Source organism: Balaenoptera acutorostrata, chromosome 18 (assembly GCF_949987535.1).
Source record: "Balaenoptera acutorostrata chromosome 18, mBalAcu1.1, whole genome shotgun sequence".
In the NCBI taxonomy this organism is placed as follows: Eukaryota; Metazoa; Chordata; class Mammalia; order Artiodactyla; family Balaenopteridae; genus Balaenoptera; species Balaenoptera acutorostrata.
Genome location: NC_080081.1, coordinates 55534225 through 55550887, shown reverse-complemented (window position 1 = coordinate 55550887; position 16663 = coordinate 55534225). Strand labels below are relative to the sequence as shown.

Genomic DNA, 16663 nt, shown 5'->3' with positions numbered 1-16663 from the left:
TTAAGTTACCAGACAAGGGAACACATGCTAGTGAAGAAATTTACTTCAACATGGGGAAGAGTCAGGGGGTTTTAAGTCTTAGAAAGAGGGAGTGGTACATGGTAACTGGGTTAATTAAGGATTGAAAATCTGCATTCAGGGTAGAATGGAATGAATCCAAGGGCATAGAGACAGTGGGTTAATACAAGTCTTTAGTCCCTTCTAGCTCAATGGATGGTTTGTCTAAAAGAAAATGAAAATACAGTGCTATGTACTGTGTTCCCCTTTGTCATATTTGCCATCCTCCTACCTTCAGTCTTCCCTACCCTGGGAATCCAGTAGAGAGACTTTTTTTTTCCTTGAAGTATAGTTGATTTACAATGTTGTGTTAGTTTCAGGTGTACAGCACAGTGATTCAGATATATATAGATAGATAGATAGATAGATATCTTCTTTGTCAGATTCTTTTACCTTATAGGTTGTTACAAAATATTCAGTATAATTCCCTGTGCTATACAGTAGGTCCTTGTTGGTTATATATTTTATATATGGTAGTAGATGTATGTTAATCCCAAACCCCTTTTCCCTTTGGTAACCATAAGTTTGTTTTCTATGTCTGTGAGTCTATTTCTGTTTTGTAAATAAGTTCATTTGTATCTTTTTTTTTTTTAGATTCCACATATAAGCAATATCGTATGGTATTGGTCTTTCTCTGTCTGGCTTGCTTCACTTAGTATGATAATCTCTAGAGGGACTTTTTGAGGGGTTGAGGAGGATGAGGTGGAGGTATCAGTTATTTTTTTCACTGATTTAAACAGCTAGTCAAAAGCAGATGTAGGACGTCTGAGTCTTAGTCTAATATTCTCTCCTGCAGGCTATATCATTTCTAGCAGAGATGGACTATTTCAGAAATTGTCAGTAGGGAGAATCATGACACATAGATACTTTCAGTTTGATTTGAAAGACCTTTTAGTAATACTAAAAGTTGCTTCCCTTTTCTTCCTAAGAGGTAAGTTGGTTGCTTTCTTTACTAGAAAACCCCTTTTTTTCTTGTCACACTGAGAGACTATTTGAGCCTTACCTTGGCAGTCCTCAATCTACTCTTTAAACAGCAACTCTGCTGAGAAGACAGGGCACGGCCTGGTGTCCGTCCGCTGTCGTTTATTGTGGGAGAGAGTATATAATCATATGTTAAAATTCCTCATTTTCTCCCAGTGAAGACTTTCAAAGCTTACTTCTTTCATTAGATGAAAGAAGCTACTGTTTAAGACTAATCAGAAGCAAAATTTGAAGAAAGTTGAATGGAACACTGGACTTTGATCTAAACTTTTGCATTTTAGAAAATTAAGATAATTTGATAGCATTGTAGAAAATATGCCAACAAGTAACTTCATTGTTAACATGAATCATCATTTATTTTAGGCCTAATTAGATCTACTTACTAAAGCATTTTAGGACCAGACCTCTTTGAGATGCTCTATGATTTTGTTAATTACTGATTTTTTAGTATTTGGGGGTCTTTTATCTAAGTTCAAGGAATAGCAGTATACCATGGAAAATATATACACTAATACTGATTTTTTTTTTCTTTTTCAGCTTCTCCAGAATCTAGTGCCAAAGGAGAAATATGACAAAAATGATGTTATTTTAGAGGTGACATCTGGAAGAACTACTGGAGGTCAATAAAATAATTTTATTGTAAATGATCTTTAAAAATACTTAAATGTTACCTTGATATGACACACTATAACTTTAAGTCTGTTAAATGTGTTTCACTTCGGAACTAGTCATTTCTCAACTCCTAAGGGGTTTTTACTTAAGGAGGACTCTCTAAGAAATTTGTGCTGATTTTTTTTAAATTTTTTATTGAAGTATAGTTGATTTACAATGCTGTGTTAGTTTCTGGTGTACAGCAGTGATTCAGTTATAAATGTATATTTTTTTCATATTCTTTTTATTTTGGTTTATTACAGGATATTGAATATTTTCTATCCTACTGTGCTATACAGTAGGACCTTGTTTATCTAATTTATACGTAGTAGTTTGTATCTGCTAATCCCAAACTCCTAATTTATCCCTTCCCACCCCCATCCCCTTTGGTAACCATAAGTTTGATTTCTATGTCTGTGAGTCTGTTTCTGCTTTGTAAATAAGTTCATTTGTGTCATATTTTAGATTCCACATGCAAGTGATATCATATGGTGCTTGTCTTTCTCTTTCTGACTTACTTCACTTAGTATGATAATCTCTAGGTCCATCCATGTTGCTGCAAATGCCATTATTTCATTCTTTTTTATGACTGAGTGGTATTCCATTGTATATATGTACCACATCTTTATCCATTCCTCTGTTGATGGACGTTTAGGTTGCTTCCATGTTTTGGCTGTTGTAAATAGTGCTGCTGTGAACATTGGGGTGCATGTATCTTTTCTTATTAGAGTTTGCTCCAGATATGTGCCCAAGAATGGGATTGCTGGGTCATATGGCAACTCTATTTTTAGTTTTTGAAGGAACCTCCATACTGTTTTCCAGAGTGGCTGCACCAATTTACATTCCCACCAACAGTGCAGGAGGGTTCCCTTTTCTCCACACCCTCTCCAGCATTTATTGTTTGTAGGTTTTTTAATGATGGCCATTCTGAGCAGTGTGAGGTGATACCTCATTGTAGTTTTGATTTGCATTTCTCTAATAATTAGCGATGTTGGGCATCTTTTCATGTGCCTACTGGCCGTCTATATGTCTTCGTTGGAGAAATGTGTGCTGACTGAATGTTTTTGTATTTTCTCTTAGGTGATATCTGCCAACAATTTACCCGGGAAATATTTGATATGTACCAGAATTATTCAAGCTACAAACACTGGAAATTTGAACTTCTGAATTATACACCAGCTGATTATGGTAGGTGTATTTGAGGATTTGTCCATAGATGATGCTGGAAGTTGTTTTTCTTCTGATATTGATTAGAACCATGTTGTCCCATTTTTTAAAACATTTGACCTGTATCTACTAAATACTGTGACACGGGCTCATCAATCACAGTGGCTTACTATAGTAGAATTCTTACTATGGGAGAAGAGAGTGGGAGGGAAGGAAGTATCCTCCTAGGAAGGAATATCTGAATTAGAGAAACTCTCCCTGTGGAGGGTTGATATATGCCTTGCCTGAAAAATCATTGCTCTGTTGTTCAAAGCCAAGATGTATTAAGGTTTTTACTCTAAAGTACTAATGATGTGTTAGAGGTTTATGGGAATGCAGAAAAAGTTAGTCATTTGTCTTTATTTTCAAGAAGCTCCCACCCTAGTTGGGCTAATAAACACTTAGACAACATAAACAATAAGAACCAATGTGAGTCTTTAAACTTTTAAATACTCAAGTATGTTAAATCAGAACATCTGATAGTAATTCTTTTTTGTTCGATTCTCTTAATCCATCTGGAAGTTTTTGTCTGCTTGGTTACACAAAGATACACTGTAGTAGACAGAGGGCCCATGAATAATAACCCACAAATTATCAAAGTGGGGAAAGAGGATTCATGTAAGTTAAACAATTGAGGGAAATGAAAACAAGTATAGAACATAAGTAAGTTTGTGCAAATCATATGGATTTGAAATACAGCCAGTGGTTAGGAAAGGTGAAACAGGAGGGAAGGGGGCAGGGTGCAACCTTTGAAAGAATGACATATCCCGAGGACATGACATAAACTGATTAGAACCAAATGGGTCCAAGATGGCGGACAAGTCAACTTCCACTAGACCTTGAGCCTCAGTATATGCTCATTGTAATACATCAGCAAGCTAAATGACACACCGACCGGCACCATGACAGTTCCAAGGCCAACCATAAGGATGAAAAATTGAGGGGTGGCCCAATTCCTGGAAATCCCCGCCCCCTTCCCAAAATAGCTGGAATACTCCTCCCACTTATTAGCCTATGAAGTTACCCACCCCTTAAAAACTGACAACCCCATACCCTGGTGCTGCTCTCACCTCCTGAGATGGCCCACGCTATATCTGTGGAGTGTATTTCTCTCTAAATAAATCCACTTCTTACCTATCACTTTGCCTCTCACTGAATTCATTCTGTGATGAGACATCAAGAACCTGAGCTTCATTAAGTCCTAAAACCAGGTGTGTGATCGCAGTTGGAAGACAGTGGGTTTTGGCCGGGTTTGAGTCCTAGCCATGTGGGTTCAAGTCCCAATCAGGGTTTAGGCTGGGTTCGTGTCCCAGCACATAGGTTCAAGTCCCAATCTGAGGTGCACGGTTTCAAAGGGAAGACCAACGAGAGCAGAGGGAAGGACCAATTTGAGCAACAGCATGGTGGTGGGAAAGATCTTGCTGTGTGTGTAGAAGTGAGGAAGCCAATTAAACCGGAGGATATTTGTGATGAGAAGTGAGAGGAAATAGGTTCAAAAGAGTAGATTTTGAGCAGACATTAAAGCTGAACAGGCCTTGATTGTTAGGGAGCTGTTGAAGATTTTGCTAAGAAGAATATGATTTGATCAATATATATTTTAAGAAGATTCTTTTTTTATTGAAGTATAGATGATTTACAACATGGTGTTAGTTTCAGGTGTACAGCCCAGTGATTCAGTTTTGTGTGTATATATATATATATATATATGTGTGTATATATATATATATATATATATATATATATATATTCCTTTTCAGATTCTTTTCCCTTATAGGTTATTACAGAATATTGAGCATAGCTCCCTATGCTATACAGTAGGTCCTTGTTGGTTATCTATTTTCTATATAGTAGTGTGTATATGTTAATCCCAACCTCCTAATTTATCCCTCCCCCCACTCTCCTTTCCCCTTTGGCAACCATAAATTTGTTTTAAGATTATTTTGACAGCAGTGTGAAAGATGGATTGAAGAGGCTAGATTTAAGGCAGATGGCAGAGAGGTTATTAGAGTAATCCAGGTATGACTAAGAGTTAGAATTGGGAGTAGGGACACGTGTGAGAGAACTTCAGAGGAAGAGTGAGCAAAATTTGGTAACTGACAAGAGGATCTCTTGCTTGCCCACTATGTCCTGAGTGCAGTATGGGTCGTTTGATCTTCACAACCCTGGGTATTGTTAATCCCATTTTACAGATGAAGATCTAGGCTCAGAGAGTAAGTAACGAATCCAAGATCACACAATAAGTAATGGCAGTCCTGGGATTAGATTTAAGTCTGTCTGATCCAGAACCACACTACATCCCATTAGTTTATTCTGATACAAAGGAGATGAGCCACAGGGATCTAATCTTTCTAGCTGGGAAGATTGTGATATTCATTCATGCCATTGAATGGAATAGAAATTGGAAGGCAGTCTCCATTTGGGCAGAACAGTGAAAGTTGCTTTTGAATTATTATGTGTGTTGTTATAGTGAGCATCCCTTTAGAAATATCCAGTAAATGCTGAAGTCGTGTAACCAGAGCTTTGGTGAGAGAATAGAATTGAGGAGAGAGATTTGATAGCTGTTAGCACAGAGATAATGTCTGATACTGAGAGAGAATAAGTGAGGGAGAGTTTATAGAGAGGGAACATTCAGGGTACCAAACGTTGGAGAATGGCCATATTTAGAAAGATAAACTAGTTGGCAAAAGAAAAAGAGGGGTCAGAGAAGCAGGAAAAAGGATGAGAACAGTATAATATTTTGGAAGCAGGAGAGGAGAGAGTTTCCAGAATGTAATGAGAAGCAGCAGCATAGGAAAGAGAGAATGTAATCTCTGAGACGTATATTTTGAATTCAACTTTCAGTAATGAAAGGGAGGTGAACTTAATAACAGGAAGAGAGATTCTGTTCCAGGTGCCCAGAGCAGCCCAAACAATGGTTGGGAAATCTTTCTTTTAGATACATTAACTCAGTAGCAAAATAAAATAAAGACATTTTAGAAAGTAAAAGGGCCTTTTATTTTATTTTATTTTTTATTTTTATTGAAGTATAGTGGATTTACAATGTTGTGTTAGTTTCACATGTACAGCAAAGTGAATCAGTTATACATACACATATATCCACTCCTTTTCAGATTCTTTTCCCATATAGGCCATTACAGAATATTCAGTAGAGCTCCCTGTGCTATACAGTAGGTCCTTATTAGTTAAAAAATATGGAACGCTTCACACATTTGTGGGTCATCCTTGCGCAGGGGCCATGCTAATCTTCTCTGTAGCGTTCCAATTTTAGTATATGTGCTGCCGAAGTGAGCACAAAAAAAGGTCTTTTATTTAAAAAGAAAACATTTTAAGGAATTCCCTGGGGGTCCAGTGGTTAGGACTTGGCGCTTTCACTGCCAGGGCCTGGGTTCGATCCCTGGTCAGCAAACTAAGATCTTGCATGCTGCACGGCGCAGCCAACAAAAAAAAATAAGGTAGAGAAAGAGGAAAAAGTACCTGCCTTATAAAGTATGTATATTAAATTATATGTATGGGCTTCCCTGGTGGCACAGTGGTTAAGAATCCACCTACCAATGCAGGGGACATGGGTTCGAGCCCTGGTCCAGGAAGATCCCACATGCCACGGAGCAACTAAGCCCGTGCGCCACAACTACTGAGCCTGTGCTCTAGAGCCTGCGAGCCACAACTACGGAGCCCGCATGCCACAACTACTGAAGCCTGCGCGCCTAGAAGCCATGCTTCACAACAAGAGAAGCCACCACAATGAGAAACCCGTGCACCGCATTGAAGAGTAGCCCCCACTCGCTGCAACTAGAGAAAGCCTGCACACGGCACCAAAGACCCAACGCAGCCAAGAATAAATAAAATAAATAAATTTGTAAAAAGTTATATGTATATATATTTAATGTTTAATTGAAATAGAATCACAGAGATACAGCACTAAAAGCTAAGATTGGAAAAAAATACATTTTCATGAAAAAATTCATATGTCAAATGACTTAAAGTCTTGTAGTTTTGTGACCTTGGGACAGATAGGGGAAATACTCAACCACTACATAAACAGTCCAAACTAAATAATTACAGGATAGTCATTGTGGAAGCAATGGAGGGTGATGGCTCTTGATATGTAGTGTAGGTCTGACACTATTATTCTGTATTCCTGGTACCTAAGGAATTGAAATATTTTTCAAGTTGTCCAGTTTCCGGATCCAGCTGCCCAATTGCAGCCAGTACAGAGGGCAGAAAAACAGGTTGAATCACTCCAAGAGTATGCAATCAGCAAAACCAGACCATGGGGGACTTCCCTGGTGGTTCAGTGGATAAGACTCCGTGCTCCTAATGCAGGGGGCCTGGGTTCAATCCCTGGTCAGGGAACTAGATCCCACATGCATGCCACAACGAAGATCCCGTGTGCCGCAACTAAGACCCAGCACAGCCCAAATAGGTAAATAATAAATAAATAAATAAAATTTTTTTAAAAAAATTAAAAATATAAAAATTAAAAAAATAAAATAATTAAAAACAAAAAAGAACAGAACGTGGGAAATTTCTATAGATCAACAGCCCTAGTTCCTCAACAGATAATTTGAAGTAAACAAAAGAGATGGATGACGAACTTATAGACTGAGAGATTTGAAAGACGTATCAAATTTTTTAAATGGACAAGACTAAACTGTAGTGGCTAGGGCAGCACATTAGGTAATAAAATTATAATAAAGAAGGGAATAGAAGGATAATGGTTACTCATGAGAAGGGGGGGGATTGTAACTAGGAAGGGGCATGTGAGAGGGCTTTGGGGGTGCCTGACAAAGTTCTTTTTCTTTCCTTTTTTTTTTTTTTTTTTTGTGGCCACGCTGGGCGGCATGTGGGATCTTAGTTCCCTGATCAGGGATCGAACCTGTGCCCCCTGCAGTGGAAGTGCAAAGTCTTAACCTCTGGACCACCAGAGAAGTCCAACAAAGTTCTCTTTCTTGATCTTGAACTATACATTTCATTCATGTGGTTTTCCATGTATATTATTTTGTAATAAAAACATTTTTAAAAAACATGGTCAATAAAAAACTAGCCTAGGGCTTCCCTGGTGGCGCAGTGGTTGAGAATCTGCCTGCCAATGCAGGGGACACGGGTTCGAGCCCTGGTCTGGGAAGATCCCACGTGCCACGGAGCAGCTGGGCCCGTGAGCCACAACTACTGAGCCTGCGCGTCTGGAGCCTGTGCTCCACAACAAGAGAGGCCGCGATGGTGAGAGGCCCGCGCACCGCGATGAAGAGTGGTCCCCACTTGCCGCAACTAGAGAAAGCCCTCGCACAGTAAACGAAGACTCAACACAGTCATAAATAAATAAATAAATAAAAATAAAAGAACGTGAATTTCTTAAAAAAAAAAAAAAACTAGCCTAGGCATTAAGATTTTTTTTTGCTTGTCTTCCCACTCCACAGATAAGCAAGAGCTAAATTTCAATAGATTCTTGAGAACTTGAGAGAACCTATAGAATTATTCATCATTATCAAATTACTATGTTACTGAACACTCTTTTATATATGGCACCAAATTAGCCTAAGATTGCATGGTATAGTTCAATGTAGAAAACATCCCAGTATTCTTTTTTTCTAATACTATTTTTGTAAAAGTGAAATTTGTTCATTATATAAAACTTAGCAACAAAAGAAGCATAAAAAGTAAAATGAAAAACATGCGGTTATTCTGTTCTCCAGAGGTAACCATAAATAATATTTTGGTATGTTTCCTTTTATATATTAATTCACTTACACTGGGAAAATATAGTTTTGTACCTACCTTATGTTCTCATCTCAGGCTCTATGCTCACATCCAGGCTTTACATTAAGGGCATCTAAGATCCTGATCCCTTTCAAAGTAGAATTCATTAATATCGCTGGAACATTTTTTCATAGGTGGGCTACATCATGCAGCCGCCCGAATTTCCGGTGACAATGTCTATAAGCATTTGAAGTATGAAGGTGGGATTCACCGAGTTCAGCGAATCCCTGAGGTGGGCCTGTCGTCAAGGATGCAGCGTATTCACACGGGAACGATGTCGGTTATCGTCCTCCCTCAACCGGATGAGGTAACCTCCTACCTAAACTCTATACCATTATCTATGAAGATCAACCAGAATTTCATTGTCTAGGAAAAACTCCTGTGTGTTCTGTATACTCACAGAGTACTTCTGCACTCCAAATGTGTGGAGTTCATTCCCCCCCCGACGAAGTAGTTCTTCAATTCTCTGTGGACAGCATGTGGTCGTCCTACAGTTCAACTCAGTTCTGACCCCATCTACCTGGAGATGGCGTCAGATCCTACAGGCTAGACTCAGTCCCACAAGAGAGCGTCCCCTTCCGCTTCAGAGGCCAATCACAGGCCTGGTTGTCTCCTGTGTTTCTGATCAACTGGTTATCCATCTGGAGGTTCCCAAGACCCCCTCCTTAGGTTAAATAATACTAAAGTGGCTCACAGAACTCAGGAAAACAGTTTACTTACTAGACTGCTGGCTTATTACAAAAGATACAACTCAGGAATAGACAGATGGAAGAAGTGCATAGGACAAAGTATGTGGGAAGACGTGCAGAGCTTCTGTACCCTCTCCAGGCTCGCTACCCTTCCCGCAGCTTCACGTGTTCATCAGCCTGGCAGCTCTCTGAACCCTGTGCTTTGGGGATTTTTATGGAGGCTTCCATACATAGACATGATTGGTTAAATCATTGGGCTTTGGGGATTCCGCTCCCTGGAGGTTGGAAGTGCAGTGGAGACGAAAGTTCCAACCCTCTAATTAAGTGGTTGGTTCCCCTGGGATCAGCCCCCCATCCTGTGGTTATCTAGAGGCTTTCCAAATATCACCTCATTAACATAAACTCAAGTGTGGTTGAAAGGGGCTTAGGGTGAGAACTGGACAAAGACCAATATATTATTATAAATCACAATATCACAATTTATTTTTATAGCAATTTTTTTAACCAGGATCCCGTCAAATTTCACTCATTGCAATTGGTTGTTATATCTCTTTAAGTCTGGAACCAGTCTCCCAACTTTTTTTTTTCTTTTAATGACATTGACTTTTTGAAGAGTCTAGACCATTTGCCTTGTAGAATGTTCCACATCTGGATTCATCTGATTGTTTCCTCATAGTATTCTTTAAATTGTTCCTTTATGTCCTATGTTGTATTGAAAGTTATATTTAAATGTTCCATTCTATTCAGGTTATACATATTGAGCAAGAATACTTTTCAGGTGTAGTTATATTCATGTTGCATCTTATCAGAAGGCATAGAATATCATATTGTCCCACTCTTAGTGAGGATTGGTTTGAGCATTTAGTTAAGATGGTGACCACAAAAATTTCTCCATTATGAAAGTGTATTTTTCCCTTTGTAATTACTAAGTAATCTCTAGGGTAATATATCCTATTCCCAACAACATTTCTTCTGTGGTTTTAACATCCATTAATGATCTTTGCCTGAATTATTTATTTAGTTTGGGATTGCAAAATGGTGATTTTCTAATTCTATCATTCCTTCTACATGTATTACCTGGCATTCTTTTCTGTAAGGAACTTTCCTCCCCACTACCTTCTCTCCTCCTTTCTTCTTGCTCTTTTTTTTTTTTTTTAACATCTGTATTAGAGTATAATTGCTTTACAATGGTGTGTCAGTTTCTGCTTTATAACAAAGTGAATCAGTTATACGTATACATATGTCCCCATATCTCTTCCCTCTTGCATCTCCCTCCCTCTCACCCCTCTAGGTGGTCACAAAGCACCGAGCTGATCTCCCTGTGCTATGCGGCTCCTTCCCACTAGCTATCTATTTTACATTTGGTAGTGTATATATGTCCATGCCACGCTCTCACCCTGTCACATCTTACCCCTCCCCCTCCCCGTATCCTCAAGTCCATTCTCTACTAGGTCTGCATCTTTATTCCCGTCTTGCCCCTAGGTTCTTCTGACCATTTTCTTTTCTTTTTTTTTTTTTTTTAGATTCCATATATATGTGTTAGCATACGGTATTAGTTTTTCTCTTTCTGACTTACTTCACTCTGTATGACAGTCTCTAGGTCCATCCACGTCACTACAAATAACTCCGTTTCGTTCCTTTTTATATATGTGCCGCATCTTCTTTATCCATTCAACTGTTGATGGACACTTAGGTTGCTTCCATGTCCTGGCTATTGTAAATAGAGCTGCAGTGAACATTTTGGTACATGACTCTTTTTGAATTATGGTTTTCTCCGGGTATATGCCCAGTAGTGGGATTGCTGGGTTGTAATGGTAGTTGTGTTTTTAGTTTTTTAAGGAACCTCCATACAGTTCTCCATAGTGGCTGTATCAATTTACATTCCCACCAACAGTGCAAGAGGGTTCCCTTTGCTCCACACCCTCTCCAGCATTTATTGTTTGTAGATTTTGTGATGATGGCCATTATGACCAGAGTGCGATGATATCTCATTGTAGTTTTGATTTGCATTTCTCTAATGATTAATGATGTTGAGCATTCTTTCATGTGTTTGTTGGCAATCTGTATATCTTCTTTGAAGAAATGTCTATTTAGGTCTTCTGCCCATTTTTGGATTGGTTGTTTGTTTTTCTGATATTGAGCTGCATGAGTTGCTTGTATGTTTTGGAGATTAATCCTTTGTCAGTTGCTTCATTTGCAACTATTTTCTCCCATGCTGAGGGTTGTCTTTTGGTCTTGTTCATGGTTTCCTTTGCTGTGCAAAAGCTTTTAAGTTTCATTAGGTCCCATTTGTTTATTTTTCTATTTATTTCCATTTCCCTAGGAGGTGGGTCAAAAAGGATCTTGCTGTGATTTATGTCATAGAGTGTTCTGCCTATGTTTTCCTCTAAGAGTTTGATAGTGTCTGGCCTTACATTTAGGTCTTTAATCCATTTTGAGTTTATTTTTATGTATGATGTTAGGGAGTGTTATAATTTCATTCTTTTACATGTAGCTGTCCAGTTTTCCCAGCACCACTTATTGAAGAGGCTGTCTTGTCTCCACTATATATTCTTGCCTCCTTTATCAAAGATAAGGTGACCATATGTGTGTGGGTTTATCTCTGGGCTTTCTATCCTGTTCCATTGATCTATATTTCTGTTTTTGTGCCAGTACCATACTGTCTTGATTACTGTAGCTTTGTCGTATAGTCTGAAGTCAGGGACCCTGATTCCTCCAGCTCCGTTTTTCTTTCTCAAGATTGCTTTGGCTATTCGGGGTCTTTTGTGTTTCCATACAAATTGTGAAATTTTTTGTTCTAGTTCTGTGAAAAATGTCAGTGGTAGTTTGATTGGGATTGCATTGAATCTGTAGATTGCTTTGGGTAGTATAGTCATTTTCACAATGTTGATTCTTCCAATCCAAGAACATGGTATATCTCTCCATCTATTTGTATCATCTTTAATTTCTTTCATCAGTGTCTTATATTGTCTGCATACAGGTCTTTTGTCTCCTTAGGTAGGTTTATTCCTAGATATTTTATTCTTTTTGTTGCAGTGGTAAATGGGAGTGTTTTCTTAATTTCACTTTCAGATTTTTCATCATTAGTGTATAGGAATGCAAGAGATTTCTGTGCATTAATTTTGTATCCTGCTACTTTACCAAATTCATTGATTAGCTCTAGTAGTTTTCTGGTAGCATCTTTAGGATTCTCTGTGTGTAGTATCATGTCATCTGCAAACAGTGACAGCTTTACTTCTTCTTTTCCAATTTGGATTCCTTTTATTTCTTTTTCTTCTCTGATTGCTGTGGCTAAAACTTCCAAAACTATGTTGAATTATAGTGGTGAGAGTTGGCAACCTTGTCTTGTTCCTGATCTTAGTGGAAATGGTTTCAGTTTTTCACCATTGAGGACGATGTTGGCTGTGGGTTTGTCATATATGGCCTTTATTATGTTGAGGAAAGTTCCCTCTATGCCTACTTTCTGGAGGGTTTTTATCATAAATGGGTGTTGAATTTTGTCGGAAGCTTTCTCTGCATCTATTGAGATGATCATATGGTTTTTCTCCTTCAATTTGTTAATATGGTGTATCATGTTGATTGATTTGCATATATTGAAGAATCCTTGCATTCCTGGGATAAACCCCACTTGATCATAATGTATGGTCCTTTTAATGTGCTGTTGGCATCTGTTTGCTAGTATTTTGTTAAGGATTTTTGCATCTATGTTCATCAGTGATATTGGCCTGTAGTTCTCTTTCTTTGTGACATCTTTGTCTGGTTTTGGTATCAGGGTGATGGTGGCCTCGTAGAATGAGTTTGGAAGTGTTCCTCCCTCTGCTATAGTTTGGAAGAGTTTGAAAAGGATAGGTGTTAGCTCTTCTCTAAATGTTTGAAAGAATTCGCCTGTGGAGCCATCTGGTCCTGGGCTTTTGTTTGTTGGAAGATTTTTAATCAGTTTCAATTTCAGTGCTTGTGATTGGTCTGTTCATATTTTCTATTTCTTCCTGGTTCAGTCTCGGAAGGTTGTGCTTTTCTAAGAATTTGTCCATTTCTTCCAGGTTGTCCATTTTATTGGCATATAGTTGCTTGTAGTAATCTCTCATTATCCTTTGTATTTCTGCAGTGCCAGTTGTTACTTCGCCTTTTTCATTTCTAATTCTATTGATTTGAGTCTTCTCCCTTTTTCTCTTGATAAGTCTGGCTAATGGTTTATCAATTTTGTTTATCTTCTCAAAGAACCAGCTTTTAGGTTTATTGATCTTTGCTATCATTTCCTTCATTTCTTTTTCATTTATTTCTGATCTGATCTTTATGATTTCTTTCCTTCTGCTAACTTAGGGGTTTTTTGTTCTTCTTTCTCTATTTGCTTTAGGTGTAAGGTTAGGTTGTTTATTTGAGATGTTTCTTGTTTCTTAAGGTAGGCTTGTATAGCTATAAACTTCCCTCTTAGAACTGCTTTTGCTGCATCCCATAGGTTTTGGGTCGTTGCGTTTTCATTGTCATTTGTTTCTAGGTATTTTTTGATTTCCTCTTTGATTTCTTCAGTGATCTCTTGGTATTAAGTAATGTGTTGTTTAGCCTCCATGTGTTTGTATTTATTACAGATTTTTTCCTTTAATTGACATCTAGTCTCATAGCGTTGTGGTCGGAAAGGATACTTGATATGATTTTCAATTTTCTTAAATTTACTGAGGCTTGATTTGTGACCCAAGATATGATCTATCCTGGAGAGTGTTCCATGAGCACTTGAGAAGAAAGTGTATTCTGTTGTTTTGGATGGAATGTCCTATAAATACCAATTAAGTCCATCTTGTTTAAAGTATCATTTAAAGCTTGTGTTTCCTGATTTATTTTCATTTTGGATGATCTGTCCATTGGTGAAAGTGGGGTGTTAAAGTCCCCTACTATGATTGTGTTACTGTCGATTTCCCCTTTTATGGCTTTTAGTATTTGCCTTATGTATTGAAGTGCTCCTATGTTGGGTGCATAAATATTTACAATTGTTATATCTTCTTCTTGGATTGATCCCTTGATCATTATGTAGTGTCCTTCTTTGTCTCTTGTAATAGTCTTTGTTTTAAAGTCTGTTTTGTCTGATATGAGAATTGCTACTCCAGCTTTCTTTTGATTTCCATTTGCATGGAATATCTTTTTCCATCCCCTCACTTTCAGTCTTATGTGTCCCTAGTTCTGAAGTGGGTCTCTTGTAGACAACATGTATACGGGTCTTGTTTTTTTATCCATTCAGCCAGTCTATGTCTTTTGGTTGGAGCATTTAATCCATTTACATTTAAGGTAATTATCGATATGTATGTTCCTATTACCATTTTCTTAATTGTTTTGGGTTTACTATTGTAGGTCCTTTCCTTCTCTTGTGTTTCCTGCCTAGAGAAGTTCCTTTAGCATTTGTTGTAAAGTGGTTTGGTGGTGCTGAATTCTCTTAGCTTTTGCTTGTCTGTGAAGCTTTTGATTTTTCCATCAAATCTGAATGAGATCCTTGCTGGGTAGAGTAGTCTTGGTTGTAGCTTTTTCTCTTTCATCACTTTAAGTATATCCTGCCACTCCCTTCTGGCTTGCAGAGTTTCTGCTGAATGATCAGCTGTTAACCTTATGGGGATTCCCTTATGTGTTACTTGTTGTTTTTCCCTTGCTGCTTTTAATATTTGTTCTTTGTATTCAGTTTTTGATAGTTTGATTAATATGTGTCTTGGCGTGTTTCTCCTTGGATTTATCCTGTATGGGACTCTCTGTGCTTCCTGGACTTGATTGACTATTTCCTTTCCCATATTAGGGAAGTTTTCAACTATAATCTCTTCAAATATTTTCTCAGTCCCTTTCTTTTTCTCTTCTTCTTCTGGGACCCCTATAATTCGAATGTTGGTGCGTTTAATGTTGTCCCAGAGGTCTCTGAGACTGTCCTCAATTCTTTTCATTCTTTCTTCTTTATTCTGCTCTGCAGTAGGTATTTCCACTATTTTATCTTCCAGGTCACTTATCCATTCTTCTGTCTCAGTTTTTCTGCTATTGATCCCTTTTAGAGAATTTTTAATTTCATTTATTGTGTTGTTCATCTCTGTTTATTTGCTGTTTAGTTCTTCTAGGTCCTTGTTAAATGTTTCTTGTATTTTCTCCATTCTATTTCCAAGATTTTGGATCATCTTTACTATCATTATTCTGAATTCTTTTTCAGATAGACTGCCTATTTCCTCCTCATTTGTTAGGTATGGTGGGTTTTTGCCTTGCTCCTTCATCTGCCATGTGTTTCTCTGTCTTCTCATTTTGTTAAACTTACTGTGTTTGGGGTCTCCTTTCTGCAGGCTGCAGGTTCGTAGTTCCCATTGTTTTTGATGTCTGCCCCTGGTGGCTAAGGTTGGTTCAGTGGGTTGTGTAGGCTTCCTGATGGAGGGGACTAGTGTCTGTGTTCTGGTGGATGAGGCTGGATCTTGTCTTTCTGGTGGGCAGGTCCACGTCTGGTGGTGTGTTTTGGGGTGTCTGTGGCCTTATTATGATTTTAGGCAGCCTGTGTGCTAATGGGTGGGGTTGTGTTCCTGTCTTGCTAGTTGTTTGGCATAGGGTGTCCTGCACTGTAACTTGCTGGTCGTTGAGTGGAGCTGGGTCTTGGCGTTGAGATGGAGATCTCTGGGAAATTTTCGCTGTTTGATATTACATGGAGCTGGGAGGTCTCTTGTGGACCAGTGTCCTGAACTTGGCTCTCCCACCTCAGTGGCACAGCCCTGACGCCTGGCTGGAGCACCAAGACCCTGTCCTCCACAGGGCTCAGAATAAAAGGGAGAAAAGAAAGAAAGAAGAAGAGAGAGGGAGAGAGAGAGGGAGGGAGGGAGGAAGAAAGAAGATAAAGTAAAATAAAATAAAATAAAGTAAAATAAAATAAAATAAAGTTATTAAAATAAAAAATAATTATTAAGAAAAAAAATTTTTTAAGTAATAAAAAAAAAAAAAGACAGAACCCTAGGACAAATGGTAAAAGCAAAGCTATACAGACAAAACCACACACAGAAGCATATACATACACACTCACAAAAAGAGAAAAAGGGGAAAAAATATATATATCGTTGCTCCCAAAGTCCACCTCCTCAGTTTGGGATGATTGGTTGTCTATTCAGGTATTCCACATATGCAGGGTACATCAAGTTGATTGTGGAGATTTAATCCGCTGCTCCTGAGGCTGCTGGGAGAAATTTCCCTTTCTCTTCTTTGTTCACACAGCTTCCAGGGTTCAGCTTTGGATTTGGACCCGTCTCTGCGTGTAGGTCACCTGAGGGCATCTGTTCTTTGCTCAGACAGGACGGGGTTAAAGGATAGGCTGATTCTGGGGCTCT

The 16663-nt window shown here is 38.4% G+C and overlaps 1 protein-coding gene and 1 non-coding gene across 10 annotated transcripts in view; one reads left to right on the top strand and one right to left on the bottom strand.

Annotated features, from left to right (window-relative positions):
* Positions 1-16663, top strand: part of MTRF1 (mitochondrial translation release factor 1) — a 55204-nt gene that overhangs the window by 17390 nt on the left and 21151 nt on the right. For all 9 annotated transcript variants that reach the window (XM_057532737.1, XM_057532736.1, XM_007186801.3 and 6 more), the window contains 3 exons: positions 1576-1657; positions 2770-2877; positions 8787-8959. In XM_057532737.1, coding sequence (XP_057388720.1) covers positions 1576-1657; positions 2770-2877; positions 8787-8959 — 363 coding nt within the window. The remainder of the gene's footprint in view (positions 1-1575; positions 1658-2769; positions 2878-8786; positions 8960-16663) is intronic.
* Positions 6081-6187, bottom strand: LOC114238471 (U6 spliceosomal RNA). The gene has a single exon (XR_003623823.1). It is a non-coding gene; the product is annotated as a U6 spliceosomal RNA (small nuclear RNA).